Source organism: Lutjanus erythropterus, chromosome 10 (genome assembly GCF_056507025.1).
Source record: "Lutjanus erythropterus isolate fLutEry1 chromosome 10, fLutEry1.hap2, whole genome shotgun sequence".
In the NCBI taxonomy this organism is placed as follows: domain Eukaryota; kingdom Metazoa; phylum Chordata; class Actinopteri; order Lutjaniformes; family Lutjanidae; genus Lutjanus; species Lutjanus erythropterus.
The window spans coordinates 17,773,986-17,794,773 of NC_139326.1; the positions used below are offsets into that span (position 1 = coordinate 17,773,986).

The 20,788-nt window shown below is 38.0% G+C and overlaps 2 protein-coding genes across 2 annotated transcripts in view; one reads left to right on the forward strand and one right to left on the reverse strand.

Annotated features, from left to right (window-relative positions):
• aacs (acetoacetyl-CoA synthetase) overlaps positions 1-11,780 on the reverse strand; it is a 67,792-nt gene extending 56,012 nt beyond the window's left edge. Inside the window, exons 1-4 of the mRNA XM_084728449.1 lie at positions 11,443-11,780; positions 9,573-9,676; positions 7,503-7,623; positions 5,050-5,163 (exon numbers count right to left, since the gene is read on the reverse strand). Of these exons, the coding sequence (XP_084584575.1) occupies positions 5,050-5,163; positions 7,503-7,623; positions 9,573-9,676; positions 11,443-11,581 (478 nt within the window). The 5' untranslated portion in view covers positions 11,582-11,780. The remainder of the gene's footprint in view (positions 1-5,049; positions 5,164-7,502; positions 7,624-9,572; positions 9,677-11,442) is intronic.
• Positions 11,781-17,999: 6,219 nt separating this feature from the next.
• Positions 18,000-20,788, forward strand: part of gak (cyclin G associated kinase) — a 30,138-nt gene continuing 27,349 nt past the window's right edge. Inside the window, exon 1 of the mRNA XM_084728451.1 lies at positions 18,000-18,371. Within this exon, the coding sequence (XP_084584577.1) occupies positions 18,230-18,371 (142 nt within the window). The 5' untranslated portion in view covers positions 18,000-18,229. The remainder of the gene's footprint in view (positions 18,372-20,788) is intronic.

The following is a 20,788-nucleotide window of genomic DNA, read 5'->3' on the forward strand; positions in this document are numbered from 1 at the left end:
TTCTTAACAAGCAGAGCTGGGATCATAACTGCTGTCCTGCAGTGATATATTCATTGATCAATATAGGAAATGGTTCCCAAGGACACTACAAGTCTTTTCACTGGGCAGACTCAGACAAGGAGAGACATGGACTCCATGCACTGTGGAAAATGAAGAATACCAAACAGGGACACACAATATTGAAATTCTTACCATTATCTGCCCGTGTTAATTTTATTCAGCACCAATAAATACAATTCATCTCACTGCAGTACCAGCATGTCTCCAGCATTCACTGGATTACTTACAAAACACCTGATGCAGGTGTTAATACAGACCAACAGTTAAACTGAACAAAATCTATTGCATTTAAATTTGATTAAAAACTGTCTGTCATGTGTAAAATGTCTAAAATAAAAACAGCTGACTGGATGAGCTCAACTCAGGAGCTCTCAGGGCTGATAACATACCTAATCTAACATGATAATACCGTAATACAGCCGGTAGCTCGAGCCAAACATCTCACTGGTCAAAGGCAAAGAGCAACCGTGCTGTCACCTCCTATGACTCATCACTAATCACAGTTTTATTGGTAGCTATGCTGACTCCTGCTGTAACCAGGAAGCTGATGCTGGCTGGCTGACATGTTGGGCTGACAGATCACCTTCCTGCTACGCTGGCTCTGCAGACACTCTCATAAATTATTATCCTCTCGTACTGGACAAGGAAAAATAGCGTCATGGATCATAATCCTACGACAACACCTTGCCTGACTGCCTCTGTGTCTACCACTGCATTATGAATCACTGTCTTCCTATGTTGTAGCAACACTGAAGCAACCGATGGTGTTCCTGTCAGTTTGTTCATGCACTACTTCTTCACCACTTCATGTTAAAAAGCTACTTCCCTGTGCTGTTGTTCTAACATGTCGATGCTTGCTATGAAAAGCATCCTGAGATAACTTCTGTTATGATTTGGTCCTGTATAAATCACATTCACTTGACATGATTAACAATTTATGAGACAGATTCTGATTTCAACAACTCAAAAAGTGCCACAAGATACAAGAAGAAATTACTCTCATTAAAATCCTGGTTTTAGCCATGTGAGTTGAGCAGCAAGTGGATAATAGTTAGAAAAACAAGAACGTGACCAACGGTTTGAAATCAGCTGAGAAAATTTGAGTGAAATGAATCCTTCCTGGACTGCGCTTCCATTCGATTACGAGTTGCCTCGTAAAACAAACAAAGTTATGTTTACGTTCAGTGTTACTCACCAAACCAACAGTTGTGGGCGCATGTTTGTTGACACATTACCACCACCCACTGTTGACCAGCGAAACAGGATGAAACCAACGTCAGGACGTGAAATGAGCCCCATCACCCCCCACGTGCATGTCATGCATCATTGTGCATGGTCATGATACAAACAAAGCAGGGACCTGAACGTGTACAAACATTGCTCCGTTGCAAAAACTCCACAAGATACCTTTAAGATGAATCTGAAGCCAACATAAATTAAAACTTTGATTTGGCAAAAAACTAAAGGGATTTCCACATCTCCTTTAACATGGGGCAGCGTGAGACGACAGCATCACGTTTAAATCTGCTTTATAAAGTTTAGATCCTCATTGTGAAATTGTCACATTAGAAATAAACAGAAGGCATTAAGAGTTCATTAAGTCGATCAGTAATTTTCCACCAGCATTCCTCTTATCTTATTTGCAGCACCAGCGTTGCTTTTTGCTGTAATGATTATCTTTCTATGTTCTTCAGAACTCTCAATTTTAACAACCTGTTTATCTTGACTGAAGTGAGCAGCTGGTATGTGAAAAAAAGAGTCTGAAGGCGGCCTGAGTTAACAAAGAAAGCTGATAACCACCGTGATACTTGTTACTCGTTATCGCTGACCAGGGTTTATGGTTTTGTTGAGCCAGCTCATGCAAAGACAGCCTGGCTGTGTTGAGCCTCCCTCATAGTACAGCTCTCGGTGGCATAGTGTTGTAGAGCCAGATGTCCAAGTATAATGTGAGAGGATGGTGTTTTTTATCTTAGCCAATGAAAAACTGTGGGTGGAGTCACTTGAGTTTTTTTTCTTTTTAATGTCAGTAAGGAACCTCATGTTCTTGCCAGGACAACCTCTAGAGGTCAAACAGGTTTAAAAAATGTTTCCAAATGCTCCTGACTGTCAACTACCTTAAACTTTACAATAAAGATTAACACTCTGAACTTAAGTTTCTTTCATGCTTTGCTCTTAACGCCATGTTGTTTTCCTGCCAGCATGGCCACAGTTGGAGTAACAGTCATCCTAAACAGGCGAACATATGTCATATATTCCATGTAGTGTGAGTGAGTAGTTTCCCATTCCCCACTAAGAGCCAAGAAGTGTGTGACGCAGCAAAATGTGTCCTGCTGGTTAACAGATTTCTTTCATTTCAGCTCATTTTGTTAGGCTGCATTTTTTTTAAATCAATTAAACTATTTTAATTTGTTTGTTGTTGCATATTATTTTAGGTACCAATGCTGCTATATTTTTGTTTTATATTACTGACTCCACATTTGTATTAGTCAACACAAGATAAAGTGATTGCGCAGTGTCTGTTTTTAGTGATACATAATTACAAGAATATGTATCCCCAGTGTGTGAACAGTGGGTCTAAAGGCAGGATATAAGCTTTATAATAGGGTGGAGGGTGACGTTGTGGTGTGTGTGTGTGTGTGTGTGTGTGTGTGTGTGTGTGTATGTGTGTGTGTGTGTGTTGGGTTGGGTTGGCTCATGTCCTGCTATAAAGCTTGGTTGGCTTCATCAGCTAAGTGCTTATATATCTCCTGGATTACAGACACTGACAAGACATTTTACTTACAACCTGGGGACAAGGACATCTCTGTCTCTAGCACACAAAGGTGAGCACACACGTTCAATCACACACACAGATTTGTGTCTAGATATGTGAGGAAAGAAATGGAGAGAAGCGAGTAAGGAGGCATGAAGTAGCTGTAGATACTCTGTGTTTTTCTAGCTCCCTCTCTCTTTCTGTCCCTCCCTCCATCCCTCAGTCTTTCTAATGAGATTCCCACACAGCTTTAAGTCATTTAGCTAATGGATTTCCCCACTATATCCCCGCAATATCCATCTTTCCTCTGAGCAGACACACACTTAACTTTCATACAAACCCTGGTCATTCCTGGAGCGAGTAGCTCGATTCGAGCTCATGAACAGCAGCCATGTACATTGCTTCTTCAAAATAAAAGCAGGAAATTTTATGAACATATGAGGCCCAGGTAATTTAGGTTATTTGATTTTTAGAGATTTCATTTTTACTTATTATGTTAGAACAGAGGTTCCTAATGTTTTTTGTAGCCAAGGACCCCTTAAAAAATAGAAAGTATGAGGGATCCCCATAATGTATGTCCCTTGAAATTTGACAGAGTTTATTGTTTTTTTATACTTCTACTTAGTTATGTGAAAGAAACACAAGAGAAATGTAAAGAAAGATTATTTACACGTGAAAAATATTTGTACCATGTCAACAGAATATCCATAAAACACACACAAATGTGTTTAACTAGTTTAACTAGCCTACATAAAATAAAATATGGATTCTGTAAATATAATTAATCGAAAATGTAAAATAGGCCTAATAAAAACATCAGAGTAACTGTGATTTAAATGTAATCGGCCAATCAAATAGTCTGTGGAAAGGAATCAATGTGAGAACTTTTCATAGGCCCCCTGGCTTCAGTTACCCACAGCATGACCGTCATTTTCACGAACACTTAAAGTCATCCTCAAATAGACGTAGGGCTACCATTTTGTAAGGGCTGAATTAAAACTGCGGCAATTACTGACAGAGGCCAGAATGTCCTTTATACACTTGTGTTTGCACAGATTTTCAACCTTTCATACCTGTGTTTTGTTTTTGCCAAATTTATGAGTCAAAGTTCTTTGGAAAGGCAGTACAGCAAACAGAAAACAGAGGTTTTAGACATCTTAAATGATATTATTTGACAACCCCTGTGTAACTGAAGCCCCTGACACTGACACAAACACAAACAGCTCAATACACACAGCAGTGTCACAACTGGAAATGTGGCACAAAACTGAGAATGATACAGATACTGTAAGACTCTGTTGTATCTCAGAGCCATTTTAAGAAAAACACTGCCAAAGCATTGCATGAACTCCCCCCTATAACTGAAGGCTTGCTGGACTATTATGATACTTCCTGGTGCTTAACTGTTTTATGAATAATCAAATAAAGACATAAGTCACTAAAATGACTGGTTAAGTAGGTGAGAGATAGTTATTATATAATCATAATTTGGTTATTGATTGATACTGAAGAAAAAACTGTCTGCAGTACAAAATGTAAGATAAATGCAGTTTACATCCATGAACATGGCTGAATGGTAATCAGACTGCAATATCATGTATGTGTGTGTTTTTGAGATTTTGAGATGTGAAAACCTCTCAGCAAACATATTTTTTTCTGGTCAACAAATGGATCAATTAAGAAGTTTGAGGTGCTTTTGTTTGACAGTCCTGAAGTAACTAAACCCCAGATAGCTGAGCAATTCCAACAGCTGTCCAGTGACAGTTCATACTGTTCAGTTTGCAGGTATAACTGTGTAGATCTGAATGAATGTACTGTGCAGTGGGGCGGTGCAGAGGAACATGCACACTCAGCCATTCCTCCCTGTACAAATATGAACTTTAAAAAAAAAAATAAATGATGACTTTCAGAGAGAGCTGCAACTTGTACCAAGACATTCAGCCCTCCTTACTAATGAGCACAAACACAAACGAACATGCAGAGCTGAGGCAAAAGAGCCCCTTTCTGACTCATGCTGCAACAAGTGTCAAATATGAAAGAAGGAAGAGGTGAGAGGAAGGAAGAGGATGAAGGAGATTTGTTGATAAATAAGTCAGAAGGAGAGCAATGAATCTATCTACTGTATCGACTAATTTGTCAGGTTACCAACTCTCACTTGGCTGACAGTTATAAAAAAAAATGCCATTTTTCCACATTCTCTTGTTTTTCCTACCGTGAGAAATAAATTCGAGACTCACCTACAACCCTGTCCCCAGTCTGGACGCCCATCTTCCTCATGGCTGCAGCAAACAACGCCACATCCCTCCTCAGCTCCCCAAACGTCACCTTCACAATCTCCTCATTTGCCTCCGCTGGAAGACAGAGACACAAAGAGAAAGTGAGATATGTGCACTGAAACAGAGCTCTGAATATACATACATTTCCACCAAAATTTACTCTGAAAACTAAGGATACCTGGATATATCCTAATTGGTTAATTTTAGGTTTTGTGCAGCACATTGTGAATTATTTACAGGTTGACAAAAGCTTCAATAAAACCTGTGACATCCAAATCTAAGAAGAAGAAAACCAGGCACACAGAGATGAAGACATAAATAGAGATGGATGGTGTGGCAGGACAGAGCAACAGACAGGAATAGACCTCTTGTCTCTCTAAGTAATAGTTTACTGACATTCACAGAGGCAGCACAGAATTGTAACCAATGGGCCTTCTCATAATTAAATTACAGCTCCTGAGGAAGGTTGTGTGGATGTGTACGTGCACATGAGTGTACAAAAGCCCGCTCTCCTTCACGTAGACACAGATGGGGTAATAAAGACGGGCTGATCCATTAGTATGTGACAGTCCTGAGAGATAGAGCAGGGAGCGGTGGTTAATCTAATAACAACGTGACGTGGGCAGCCTTGCGCTCACCGCTGCATCGATTCTGTACTCGAATGAACCCTCAGCTCCTTCTTCTTAACTTTCTCTCTGGTTAGTTCATTTGCAAATATTGAAAAAAAAAGAAAAATGAACGTTTACTTTATGTAATGTTATACATTTCTGTCTGATTTGAATATTTTTTTTTGTAAAAGGCCAGTCACAGGGAATGCTTTTAATGCACGCAGTAACTAAATGTCATGAATTAATTTTCTCTTTTCTGCAAAGCCTTGATTAACGTGTCTATCCACAATGTTTTGAAGAATGTACACTGATTGAGCAAGTCACTGTATCCTATCCCTTGCCTCTAGAATACCTTTTTACTATATAATGGAGCAAAATGTTGTGATTGTGCATGCAAAAATGAGTACTGCAGTCCTAATAGTGAGTTGGAGCCTTAGACCTCATATTAAATAGGTTAAAATCCTATTTAATATATGATCTATGGTTGAAGTGAATTGTTTCTCCCATCCCCTCAACCCCTGACTTGGGAAAGCTCTGCAGGCTGCAGGAGCTCAGGACGTACGTAAATTCAAAGTCCCCCAAAGAAAGTTCATCAGCTGCTTATAACTGTTAGTTGTCTGTCAATGTACAGTTAAGCCCATTATCTTGAAAACAAAAAGCCCACTGCTCCAAAAAAATACACACTTTGAGTTCAGTGACTGTCTGACTTCTGCCTGTAAGTCTCCATTAACATATTGCTCAATTCAACAATCATAAAAATCTACTCCTACTACAAGATTATTAATGATTTGTTATGACTCATAAATAGACACTTATTTGGCAAACATTTGATTTTACTTTGAAGTCTAATTAACATGAACCAGGCAAACAAACAAACAGTTATTCCATCCTGAAATAGAAATTTCAAGAGGGAACGCCACAGCTGCAGCGTTGATGTCAGAGAAGTGAGTACAGAACATTACGTTTTCTTGATATCTGATGACATATTTAATGATTTATGATGGTAAAGATTTATCCTTTAAACTATTTGGATGTTTATGCAATAATTCAGTAATGTATTGACATTTTATATATTTATTCAAACATTGATATGTTGTACTGGAAGTGTACTGGGTGTAGGATGATATTTATGATGACAGATGATGATACTTTTCCCCATTTTTTGACTTATGGGGGATTTAGGGTTACGTGGATATTTAAAATTTATTTTGTCATTTTGTCAAAAATCACGATTTTGTATGGCCATCGTCAGTCTCAGCAGTCCTCTGATTGGGTGATGGAAAATTGAGGCAGCTTCTATGTTTGTATATTTCACGCTGTTCACATAGCTGATGAAGATCGGATAGACTGAAACATCATTATCAAATAAATATGTCAGCAAAACAGTGTATAGTTCTTCCCATTGTCTTCAGACTGATGGAACAAAACAGTGAGTAAAAACAATCTGTGCAACTACGGAGCAAAAAAAACCCAAATCTCTAACATATATAGGGAGAAACCACACCTTGTTAAAATTCACCCTTGGGAAAAGCACAAAAACAAAACAAGTACTGCTGAAACAGAACTGGCAATGCATGATTTGAGTTTGTTAAGGTGTGTTTTATGAGGGAGAATAAAACAGAAAATGAAAGCTGTGTTGTGTGATTTTAAGAATCAGCACGTGTGAATTAAAAACTGAATTAAAACTGCCAGGGTTAGGGGTTTAATTCCTAAAGGAGATCAATAAAGCCAACATTCAAGGGGCAACACTGTGTCACACATGTTGCTGTATATTACATAGCTTTTTAATCAGCATCATATACTTACTTGCAGCATAGAGAGCGACTTTATCCTGGTCTGCATGTTTGAGCAGGTTCTCAGCGTAGTTGAGCCGCGCTCCCTTAAACCACTCGGGAACATCTGAGATCCGTTTGGATACATCCACAACCTGGAATACACCCATAAAACACACACCAAGAACACACACAGGAGAGACACCGCATTGTGATTGAGAAATACCACGCATTTCAAAGCTTTGGTGCTCATGCTGGCACAGGACTAAGCCTCGCACTGAATTTGTTTCTTACTTTCTCATCAACTAGACCAAAAATGCTAAAATTCTGGGTATAGATTAAGTGGAAAGCATCCAATACTGTACAATGAAATGAAATAAAATGGAATGCAAACAGTAAATAAAAAAGATATGACTGATCAGAGAGATCTCTGCATTGGAGACCACAAACGGGACTAAGAGATAAAAGCACTAAAAAGTGAAAGCCACTGTATTACACACTTATCAAGCATATTCATCTACCGCTGTAAAAGCTGACAGTGTATTATGTTTGACTGACTGGTTACTTGTCCATCTGTTTCTTGTCCAATATCTGCTGGGACTGCAAACCAGATGATTGAAATAATCTATGACTAAAACAAGAACATGTGGCCAAAGTAACGTGGAACATGTGATCCATGTGTACACAAGGTGTGTGTCGACAACACAGCACAGTGACTTAATCTCAGATACCATTTATTACTGAAACTAAGTGGCTACATCCTGGAACTAAGCAACAAGACTAAGAGGCCAGACAGTAAATAAAATTAACACACAAATTAAGATGATTCAGTGAAATCCGTCTGCCAACTGGTTTGATCGCACAGTGTCCAACACTAGCTTTGATCAAATATGCACAAATTTAATGTCAACAAACAAGCTAAACTGGTTAGAAATTACATTGTAAGCTTAAGAATTTTAGATGTATCTACTCTTGTAACATGAATCATATCAGACAACTCCTTTTCCACAGAAAATAATGGCTGAGGAAGACTGTTAACTGAGTCAGGGCTCAATAATTAAGTTATTTCATCATATTTAGGAAACAAGATTTAGGAAACAATGGGCCTTGTTCATTATTTCTTGTTATTTTTATGTTAAATCTCTGTGTGCATGAGATTTGGCTTTCAGGACACAGAAGGAGGACAACGGGACATTACAGAATACATGACCCATTGAGACACTGTGCTCTTTCTGACTGGAAAGAATTCCACCTCTTGACAATAAATCATTCCAGAAAGCTCAACGATGGATATGTTGCAACACAAATTAAATCTGTGCTGCAAATCATGAGAACTGTGTGTGTCAAGAATGGTGAAATATTTTACACCATGTGCCATCTTTAAACATCAGCCAAAATTAAGGATGGGTATCGAGAACCGGCACTAAACATATACCAGTACCTGACTGATCAGTCCTGGACAAATGATACTGCAATCAGTATTAATGTAACATTACAGAAACAGCTGACAGGGAAAAAAATTCAAAAGTGTGGGCTCACTTTATGAAATTTAATGAAAATGCAGCTAAATGCAATAACTCAAGAAATAATTCAACATGTTACTTCTGTGAAAAGTAATAATAATTCAACTGTGGAAGATTTCCATGCCATGAGCAGTATCTTATCAATATCAGTATCAATAAAATCCAGTAATGGTAACCATCCCTACTCAAAATCAATATAGCGCTTTCTATTGTGTTTGGAAATGTGGTGATAAATGTTGAATTTAGAAAATAAATTATGTGCTTAATGAATGAGGCCCAGTAACAACAAGATATTTATTGGCACAATGAGAAAGATTTTACAGTGGTGGTTTTGTATGTTTGAGGAATTAAATCAGGTTAATCTTCTACTTCAGACACTGGAAATGACCACCATACAAAAGAGAAGTCGAACAGAAAGTGAAATGCTGGTGATTCACTGAATCTTTACAGTGAGTTTTTCTCCTGTGCCAGCCACTGCAGACCCCTAAAACAACTCATCTACCGGCACTGTTATATTCTCAAAATTTAATTTTGTTTTTATAATTGTCAGGTGACAAACAGCCAGCTAACGTCTGACTCACCTCTTCATATGGTTTGGAGCTGACGACTCCACAGAAGCGCCACACCTCTCCCCAGAACTCTGAGTAGCTGTCTACCGACCACTGGTACAGGTCATTGTAGTTGGCTAAAGAACAGGAAGTCAGTGATTATTACAGATTGGTTAGAGAAATATTAACATACTGGTGTGACTATCAGCTCAGACACAGAATGTAAAGTTGCAATAGTTGACTACATAAGACAAGAAAAGATCAGACATTAGTATAAGTACCATTAAAGCAAAACAAGGCAAACTGGTTACTTGCGACATCATGGTTTGAAATCAGCCTACAGGCACCTGTCATGTTCCACTAATAATCATCAAATAAACTGAAAGCAAAAGAAAAGTCCTACAAATCTCTGTTCTGCAATCTTGAGATAAACATATCTGATAGTCTCTTCACATTATTTAACGATTAATGCAAAAATCTCAAAAGCGAATCTCAGTTGGATTCTGTCAGAGCGTCAGTTTTCCCACAGTCTGTATGAACTTACAGGCTTAGATGAATTTTCATCACACAAAAAAATGCAGGATTTCAAAAGTAAAAAAAAAAAAAAAAACAATTTTGTGAGAGCCATTGATTGTAAAGAAAAGGTATCCTCTCCATCAGCTGCTTTGATATCCTATCAAGCCAATCCGTACTGTAAGAATCAATAAGGAAATAAGGGTATAATAACACAGATGTTCAACACTATTTCTACCATTTTTTATTATTTTTTCCTTTTCACACACAGAAACACACACACACACACACATCTGCTTTAGCCGTCTACACTCTCCCTCCCATCTCTCTCGTATTACGTAACTCTCTCTGTCTCTCTATTCATTTAACACCCTGCAGACCAAGTTTTGCAGCATTCCTCCACAACCCTGTTGGACTGAATTGACACGGTTATCACAGAGACAACTGAAATAGGCCGCTCTCTCTCATCACCCGGCAGGTCTGCAGGCACACGGTCCTCCAGTCTCTTTTAGTGAGAAGTTGGGAGCAATCCAAATATCACAGCAAACCAGAGCTGCAGCATCGTAAACAGCTAATAATTATCAGAACAGGAGTGGCGAGGCCATTATTAATATTCTTATTAGTCTACAACTGCAGAGATGTGTTTGTGCTGATTCACTGTCTCTTTAGTACCATCATCTTTCCTTCTTTAGAGACTGACAGATATAGCAGTTGACCAACATTGGCCCAATACTGGCCTCTCACAGCTATATGAGTCTATATGTGAGATACTGATTTGTTAACAGACTACAATACAGATTGTTTTTATTTGTTTGCTTTATAGGCAGCTAGGCAACTCAGGTTTAATATATACATATATTTTTGCTCTTGCTGTGTTTCTTTATTCATAGTTATTCATAATTAGTAAGTTTCAGTGCCCTGATATAATTTTGGACAATAATATTTATTGTTAAATTGTAAAATACCCTGACTATTTACATTTTTTTTCCCCACAAATGTTAAACACTTGTGAGGAATCATTGCAAAAATGTGTTTTAAGTATATATGTTATATTTTGTATAAACCATTTTGGCTGATATATCAATACTGGAATTTCATTACTGGTGCAATATCTGTATCAGCCCGAAAACCCAGCATCAGTCAGGCCCTGGTATTTAAATTACCACTGATGCTAACTTGAAACGCTGCACTGCAAAGCAGCTTTAGCCTGTTAATTTAGAGGTAATACGCTGTCTGTAACGAATTACACAACATACACAGCCAGCTAGCTCTGATGTGCAGCTTCTTAAAATCAATGAAATCTGACTTCATCCACTCCAACACCCCTATTTTCTGTCTGCCTGCCTGTCTGTCTGTCTGCGTGTCTCCTTGTCTGTCTGTCTCCACTCACCCAGATTAAGTCCATAGTCCCCGTTGACCTGTATCCTGAACTTGTCCATCTGTGTGTTCCTCTTGGAGTCGGGGTACCACAACACCTTGCTCTCCATGTCCATGATTTTCTCGCTCTTCCCTTCCGTGTCTTTAGACATCTTTGTCTCGTCCCCTTTGTCGGCTGTCAAACACTGGTTAACACGAGTGCTGAGCGCCCTGCTGAAGCTCGCTGTCACTGAAGGTGAGGGTCGCGTTAAATCAGATCACCGGCGGCTAGCTGCTTAGTTTGAATGGCCTCGGAATAACAGCGCAGCGACAGCTACAGCTAGCAAGGCTTACTGTCAAAGACGAGCGTGGGGCTGCCAGGGAAAACTGACAGACCACGCCCCGGCGTCATGACGTGGAAGAACGAGATACGTTCAAGAACGCAGAGTGTTCAACACTGTCACACATGTTGTTATACAATGTAACCCAGTGGTCTTCAAACTAGGTCCAGGGAACAACATGGGTCCTAGACTGAGTTGTAGGGGCCCCCAGCAAAAGAAGGAATTTCAAAGTTTAACTTTTATCACTTATTTTTGGAAGCTGGAACAACAAGAGAAGAAATACAGTTGTACGTTTTGACTGATTATTCTTCAATGACGATTGCAAGCATATTTAATGACTGCACGGATCTATAATGATAATATCTGAGAAACTTTCTCTCAGTCTTCATTCAGAAATTCTAATATCAAAATGTAACCCCTAGTCCTAATCTTATACATGAGATTAAGTAATAATTTAATCCTGTCATCAAATGAGCTGACTGAGTGATGATTGAATGACACCACTGATTCGAAAAAGCCTACACCCCAAAATGTTATCATAACTTGGTGAGTTACATATTTTCACATTTCCAATGTTTAATTTAAAATAGCCAGCATATAAAGATGAATTACAGGTATTCAGACAAAAGAACAGAACCTAGCATCACATCAATTTTTTTTAGAATTAGTTTAATGTTATGACTTTATATTGCCGTTCTTTCATTAAAAATATGAAATAGCCAAAATTTCAAAGGAAATTGGAAAAATTTGGGGGATTAAAATGTAATGTAACTATTGTCATTTACTCATGTATTGTACTTTGGAGGTAATAGTATTTCACTAGAAGTATTTCTACATGAGTTTGCCCCGTTGAGATTTAAAAAAGTGTCTAATCCAATCTAGATCCACTTGCTGATACAAATGCATTCAGTTTTTTGATGCATAAATACATTTTATACATTTTGTGTGTTTTTTAACCCACATATTAAGACAACACTTGGATCCCGTAGAAGTCTTGAACATCTCTCGCACGTGAACGCGCATCACAGTTGTATAGTTGAGTCTGTCGTGCACGCGGGAAACTTGCCTGTCAAAATGAAGGATTTTGATTGGTCCACAGTACACTGGTTCCACATCAGACGATAGATGGGTCTATGCTGGAGGCGTACCGTCACTGTCTGACTGACGTGCAGTTTGACCAATGACAAACTGGCTTAGGGGGCTTCAAAAGAAAGAAAACACCCATTCAGGAAGCGAGAAAGTCAGAGCGTTTTAGGGGTGCGACCAATCGGTGAGAGGGAAGAACGACCCTCCTCACTGCGTGGTGGTGTCATCTCAAGTTTGATTGTATGATGGAAAATTTAAACTTTAGTCATATCATGTCTCATCTAGTCTAGTTTTCATCATTGTATGCACATTATTCATCCACCAGATTAAAGTTTTTTTTAAATTGCCAACATGCATTGGTCAAAACTGATGTCACATTGTCAAAACTCATCGATAAGGAGAGAACTGTGCAACTGCTTTTCACACAAAATTCACAATTCAACCAAATAACCACATTTCCAAGTGTAAGAACATAGATAGATAGATAGATAGATAGATAGATAGATAGATAGATAGATAGATTTGTGACCAAATTTACTGTCTTTTGGTTGCACTGCTGTGTGCACTGGCAAATAGAAGGTAAAAGAGAAAATGTTGTAACCTGTCTGATCATATTTTGTAATGTGGTATCAGCGTCTGTAAAAACTGTCCAGGACCGAGAGTCCAGATTGCAAAAATAGAGGCCTCATTTCTCAAACCTGAACTCATATAACCTGAAATCCATATGTGGGTCCATCCGAAACTATGTATTGACATGAGGAACACTGAGGAACACACTTTATCTTCTGATTTTCTCTGATTCCCTCTTAATCACACATGTTTTCACCACGCCTTTATCAAATAGTCTGTGTTAAGACCTTGATAACAGCATTAGCCATAACAGGAAAGGACTGAGGACATGGTGATACCACTATTATTTGTATGTGTGATTATTATTATTATTATTGTTATGCTGTTACTATCAAATGTATTGCTGAATTGAATCTGGCAAAGCACTTACAAGGAATATTTTGAAAGATTCAGATTAATATGCATATGGTAAAAAGTAAAGGGAAGCGGCTAGCATTACTCATGGGCTCCACCAAAGCTGACACAATCACCAAATTCTGTGGAAATGGCCAATACAGTGGGACTGCATGATGAATCTGTTAAAAAAAAAGATTCTTTGGCTACATCATCCCTTTTCTGTACATTTCAATAAAGTCTGAAAAGTGAGTGAGTAATGTATTTGACAGTGGATGTGCCAAACCCAACACATACTTTTATTTTTTTTTATTTTTTTTTTTTAGGGCAGCACAATAATCACAAATAAGTGCAATCTATTCCACTTTGGCACACAATTAGATTTATCATACTAGACTGACAGCTTTACACCATGAATGTTTAAAATGTATTACTGAACTTACAAAGTCACATTTCTTGAACATACCTTAGCTATAATACATAGAAAAAAAACCCACCATAACCAACACAATGATTCTATGCACCAGATTTAAAATTGATTGGTGTTTCATTCCTAGATGTCAGCTTCTCAGCAAATTCATTATATCAACCAATAAAAGAATACAGACTATGCAGAAAAAAACATTCAAACTCTAGCTATTAAAAAAAAAAAAAATGTCAATCCATTTTAGGAAAATTTGTGATCAAATTAACGTGAGTTCACTCAGTTTGTTTTATAGTTAATTCCTTGCAAAGCTTGTCTTAAAGGGAAAAAATCCACCACAAATTAAAATTGGTTGGGATATTACCACTTATTCTAAAAAAAAAAAAAAAAATCTTTTTCACTTTAAATGAATGTGAAATTATAAGTGTGAAAGATTGCAGTTGGTACATAGGCCTGAATGAACCTTGTAGCCTTGCATCACTGTACAAGTGTCTGTTTTATCTGTTTATCCTGGCTCTGCCTCCACATTAGCTCATATCTCCTGTGCTCCAGCCAAAATTCACATTTTGTAATAAGCAGTAGCCATGTCTGTCATTTTGTTTCATTGTGAAATTCTGTCTCATTGACTGAGAATCCTGTGACGTAAAAGGTGTTAATGACACATGCATACCGTCATTCCTGCATTGAATTTCGCCATACATCGCATTTCCAGTCCGGTGAAAAACTTTGGATAACTTATGTCACTCTCCTATATTTCATTTTATTATAATCCATATCCTTCACAATATCACAGTCATAGATTGCAAACACTGGCAAATGATCACTAATGTCATTTATTAACAACACAGTTACTGTATTTTTATCCATATTATTTGTAAATATGTTGTCTATTAAAGTGGCACAGCATGATGTTATTCTGCTTGGCTTAGTGATTGTTGGATATCGACTTGTACTGTACATTTTGTCAGTAAAATCATTGGTAATTTTGTGTTTGTTTGGATTTAACAGCCCAATAATGAAATCCCCCAAAATAAACATTACTCTCTGATTTAATTTCTTCCATATTAACTATAACTGTTTCAGTGTTTCATCCAGGCATTCCAGGGGTTCTGTACGCACAACTGATAAAGTGAGTGAGAAAAGCAAGAAAAAATAAGTGTATTTAGGTGTAATTAACTGGCTCTTGTTTTTTTCCTGGCATAATACACCCTTTGTAAATGCCTTATAAAAATTGTACCACAGTTATAAATCATTAATTTGCAGAATCTCTTCCATAGTCTTTCATTTATATGGTGACTCAAATAAAATCTTCTGTGACCCACCTCTTGATCATGACCTAGTCACTGGTAATGAGTAAACTACATGACCCAGAAGCCATTTTGTTTTCCACACAATGAAGGCATCTAGCATACTCTTTTTTACAGGTATGATCTAAAAAAAAATCTTTAAGCTTATTTTATATGAGACAAGACAATTGATTTTTCTAGTGTAGCCTGTATACAATAAACAAGCTTAACCCTAGCCTCACATTGGTACAAACCTATAACATGTATAACTTCTACGCTGCTTGAAGGTCGCTGTGTGTGGCCCAGAGCCCAAAATCAAACACATGAACCTGACAGATGTGTCCAGTAGATGGCATACTAATACACAAAACGTTATAGAAATGTAAATCTGCAGATTAGATTTCAGCTTTTTGTCTTTGATTTGAAGAATGTTGTAAAGTCTGACACCACAGCATTGTTGAAATCAAAATGTCTGTAATTTAAACAAATAATTCATTGTTATATCAATCCATAAGGTAAATGTGGCCTGTAGTGCAACCATATCTCTGTGCCAGGCCTATTCAATTGGCAACCATGGGCTGAATCCAGCCCTTTTACGACCTCAGTCTAGCCCTTTAATATTTTATAAATATGAAAAAAGTATGAATACATTCTTCAAATGAGAGAGAAGCGTTAGCCCATTCATTGGTTATATCTCTTGTTAAGCACAGAGACATTCATTTATCTCTGGCTCTGCAGTCTAGAGTTGACCGCAGAGCCGGAGTATTTGTCTTGCTGGGGTTGATTTGTGGACGGCCTCCAGGTGTGCCAGCAGATTGGCACCAGATCATTTTCAGATGAAGGCCACGCTTCTTGAGGTATATTGATTTTTTAGACTTATCTTTTGAAATGCAGTTACACATTCAGATTATATTAATTTGTTTACTCTCTCAGTCTTTTTTCCCTGTGTCTTGGGAGGGGACAGCAGGGGGAGACAACACACTTCAACCATGGCTCAGATTAAATTGGATTTCAGTCTATTTAATAGACTAACACTATTTGGACTATAGTACTCATACACAAGTCCTACATATTGCTCCTTTAAAAGTGAAAATGAATAAAAACCCTGGAATAAAATTTGAACCAAAACTGAAGAACAAGTTGTCTTCCTGGCCTGAAAAAAAATCCTCTTTCTGGACTGGACACTTTTTTCCCTGCAGTGGAAAAATAAAGAGGAATTAGTCACACGATAATCAGGCATGTATAGAAATATATACAATCTATAGACAGGGTTCTTGTTTACAAACATTACAGGCTGCACACACATTTAGGGGGCAAAATGGCTTTGGTAGCTGGTCAAAAGATTATAGTCAACAGATGTAATCAACATACATTTAGCATGGTTTTGTAAAACTTTGTTGACTCAATGGTAAAATGTCATTTCAGAGTTGGATCTGTTTGTTTGTTTGTCATATCATATTAATATATTATCTAAAAACGTTATGGGTCGCTGACATGTCCTGTTTAATTGTGCTCAACTTATGCTTGTTATTTAGACTTTTTCTCCTCCTACTCTGTGTTAAAAAGATGCTCATAAAACGAGGTATACCAATACATACTGGTACTGATAAATTATTGACTGATATTGGCCTATCACAGCACTTCAGGACTGTATCAGTAACAAACTCATAATGGCTGTTTCAGTTGTTGTTTCAAATTCAAAATGCATATTTGTTTAAAAATGCAATGAGAGCTTTTTGTTTGAGTGCTATTCTGAATATTACGAACTACAACCCATTGACATGTCAGTGCCACAGTGGCACTGCCACTGCTGGAAACAGCTGTATGATGTTGAGACGCTATCTATCATATACTGACATCTAGCGGACAGACGCCTTCAGCCCGTGGATAACAAAATATAGATGCATTCATTCCCAAACGATGTAAGTGAATAGGGACCAGTTTTGAAACGGAAGAATATCGGTCTCTTGAAGCCCCAACATGCAAAGTTGACTTGAGAGACGTCATTTGCACCATGTTTTAGCCTAAATCCTCACTATAGATCCGTAGTTTGGTGGCAAGTTCATGTGCGCGTGCACTCTGTCTGAACTGAGTGTGTGTGGTGCGCGTGCGCAGGTGAACATCATGCCTGGCTTTTGAGGATTATTATGGAGGCATTTTATGTTTTTTGTGTTTCAGCTGTTTTTTCATTTAATTTTGTTGGGTTGTGAGCAACATTTTGGGAATCACTGTCCAAAGAAAATTAAATGTAAATTCCATGCTAAAATGTGCACCAGATATGTTAAAATCTGTTTTATACTTGGGATTTTTCGGATTTTTCACTGTAAATACACAAACTACTTTTCCATTAAGCTTAGCATATTAATTTCACAGTTGGCGTGACCAGCTTGCGACATGCCAACATCTCTACATTTGAAAAAACAAAGCGTCCTTTTCTGTTTCGTAACTTTTTCTACGTCACATGACCGAGTCGTGTCCTGATGTCATCACCCTTCGCGGAAGTGAGCGTTGTGGATGGTGGCGGCCCGCCGGCCTCGTCAGCTTAGCAGAAGGAAGAGGATGTTTGGTTCCAGTGAAAGGATAATATCAGCTGTTTATAAGCCTTTATAACAGAGTAAACCGCCGTATAGTTTTTCTGCTGAGCTTGCTGGGAGTTAGACGGCCTATTCCCTCTTCTGGAGCCGGCCTCTGTGAGTGTGAAGCAGGGCGCCGCTGGAGAAAATGTCCCTGTTCCAGTCGGCTCTGGATTTCCTCGCTGGGCCCGGTTCGTCCGGGGCGGCCAGCCGGGACCAGAATGACTTCGTCGGACAGGTGGTTGAGCTCGGCGACATGAAGCTGAGGATCAAGAGGGTGATCGCGGAAGGTGAGATGGCGAACCTCTACCAGAAATGTTGGTAACGTCTCGCGGGGCTAAGCATGCTAGCTAGCTGAACTAGCTAATATGTCCCCTGTGAAACATTTCAATATAGAGTTGCTATGGAAACTGTTATTTATCTGTAATTTTGCCCTCATAGCAAACAATTTTCAAGTAATAAAAGTAATAACAACTTTGCCCTTTGGATCATAAGTGTGTTTGACACGTTAGTTTGATTTCCAGTGATTGAAATATGTCAGTTGGCCCCTATTGCCGGGTAATGGATCGGCTCAGTCCTATCTCTATCCATGTTACAAAGTGCTTCACGCAAGGCAGCGACTTCATAACAAACAGATCATAAAAACAATTTCCAAGCAAATAAATAAAAGTCGCAAAAGGACAGTTAAGCAAATCCAAGCAAATACAACAGGTAAAACTAGAATAAAGGAACAGTCAGTAAAAATCAAGGTAATTGCAACAAATAAAACTAACAAAGGACCATCAGTAAATCAAAGTAAAGAATTTGCGCTCAGTCGACTTATACAAGAATAGAATAGAATAGAATAGAATAGACATTACAGCTCAGAATAAGGACAACAAAGCAAGGACAACAGCAATAATTATAATTCAGTTAACTGTTTTTCATATTTAGTTTTTTAAAGCAAGTTGAAGAGATCTATATTAGATATATGTCATACACAAAGACTGGTATTAACCACAGAAGAACAATTTGGCAGACACCCTCACATGTTGCAAAATCCCACTGAAGTGCAATTTCAGCAACATTGTTTTATGAAGTGTTTGAGTTTGGATTTGAAATTGCACCCTGTGTTTGTTTATATGCAGCAAATCATCTGTGTCTGGTTACAGGACATGTGTGAACCCAAAGATCAGGTTTCTTCTCTGTGGCACTGAACAGGGATTCTTGATTCTTGTTGCAAAGTGGCAAGACATTGTTTCTATATGACCATACATGGTTAGTAAATACCTATAGTCGCTGGTAGAGCAGTCAGACTGAACCACAAATTGTGATTGATTTAACCACAAACACATTTAACAACTCATAGTGGTTAAATCTGTGGTTTAATATTAGCAGGCAGGCCAGTACTTTATGGTTCAGTGTTACCAGTTTTCAGCAGGGTCAGAGCAGTAGCTCAGAGCTGAACTCATCCATCCATCCATGGTGTGGCCTCATTCGTTAAGCAAGTAAACTTGCTCCACTTTTTTAAACATGTATTATTATCATGTTCCTATGACACAAATCAGAAAAAATTGAAGGTAAAATAACTGATTGTAGCTAAATCTCATTTACGTTAACTTTAAGGCAAAGTTGGCCGCTGTTTCACTCATTTTAGATAAGTCTTCTTAACTCACTGATAGCAGGTCAGGTAATGCAGTTGGAGGAACTGTGACATTGAAGAATTTGGCAAGTCAGTTAGTAATGTGTGCCTTTGGTCCACCATACTTTGACATTTTTGGCTAATTAAGTCAGACTGTTTCATCACTCTAAGTGCAAGGAAAGAAGCTGATAGAAGCAGTCTTTCCTTTGTAATTCAGGACCCACTTCCATGTTGGCTTTTCACAATACTCTGACTCATTCTGAGGTTCTCAGTTCCAACTGCATTCTAAATGTCTGTGTAGAAAACAAAGCATTTCTTTTAGACGTAGTTACATGTATAGTATAAAAAACATTACAGAAGATCAAAAAATATCACTTGTAAGGCTGCAAAAATGATTATTTTTGTAATTGGTTGAAATTGTAATAACATTTGCCAGAAAATAGTATAAAATGCCCATAGCATAATATTATTCAACTTATATTGATATTAAAAACATGCAGTTGAGCACCAGGTTGACATTTTTGCTTGATAAATGACAAACAGTTGACTAATTATTCAAATCATTGTTGTTAAAACTGTGTAGATAGATTCAACTCTAATTCAGTACTATTCAGCTCAACGGTATAATCACAGTGTTGTGACTGCACATCCTCAGTTATGATAGGAGACTTAAAACTAAAGCAGATGGTAAAACTTTGGAAACTAAACCTTTGGCCCTTTTCAAACATCCTGCTGTGTGAAATGTGTCTTTGTTGTGCTTCCTCATCAAGATCTTTCATGAGAGAATACAATAGCTGGCTATAACCAGATGGTTCGATTTTTTTTTTTTTTTTTTTTTGAGCCATGACTAGTGTGTCTGTCTACTGTACCAGACACTTGGGGAGATAGGCGACTATAATTCAATGTTTGCTCCACTTCAAAGAATCTGTTTGGATATCCACATAATGCTCTTGGGTAAATTTAGGAAACCTCTCTGGTGATGGAAGAAAAAGTCACTTCACAAGTGGTTGTTGTCATCATGAGCTCAGTTCCACTGTCTACTTCAGATTAGTAAAGCAGAGATTAATATCTTCATGTAACTAAACA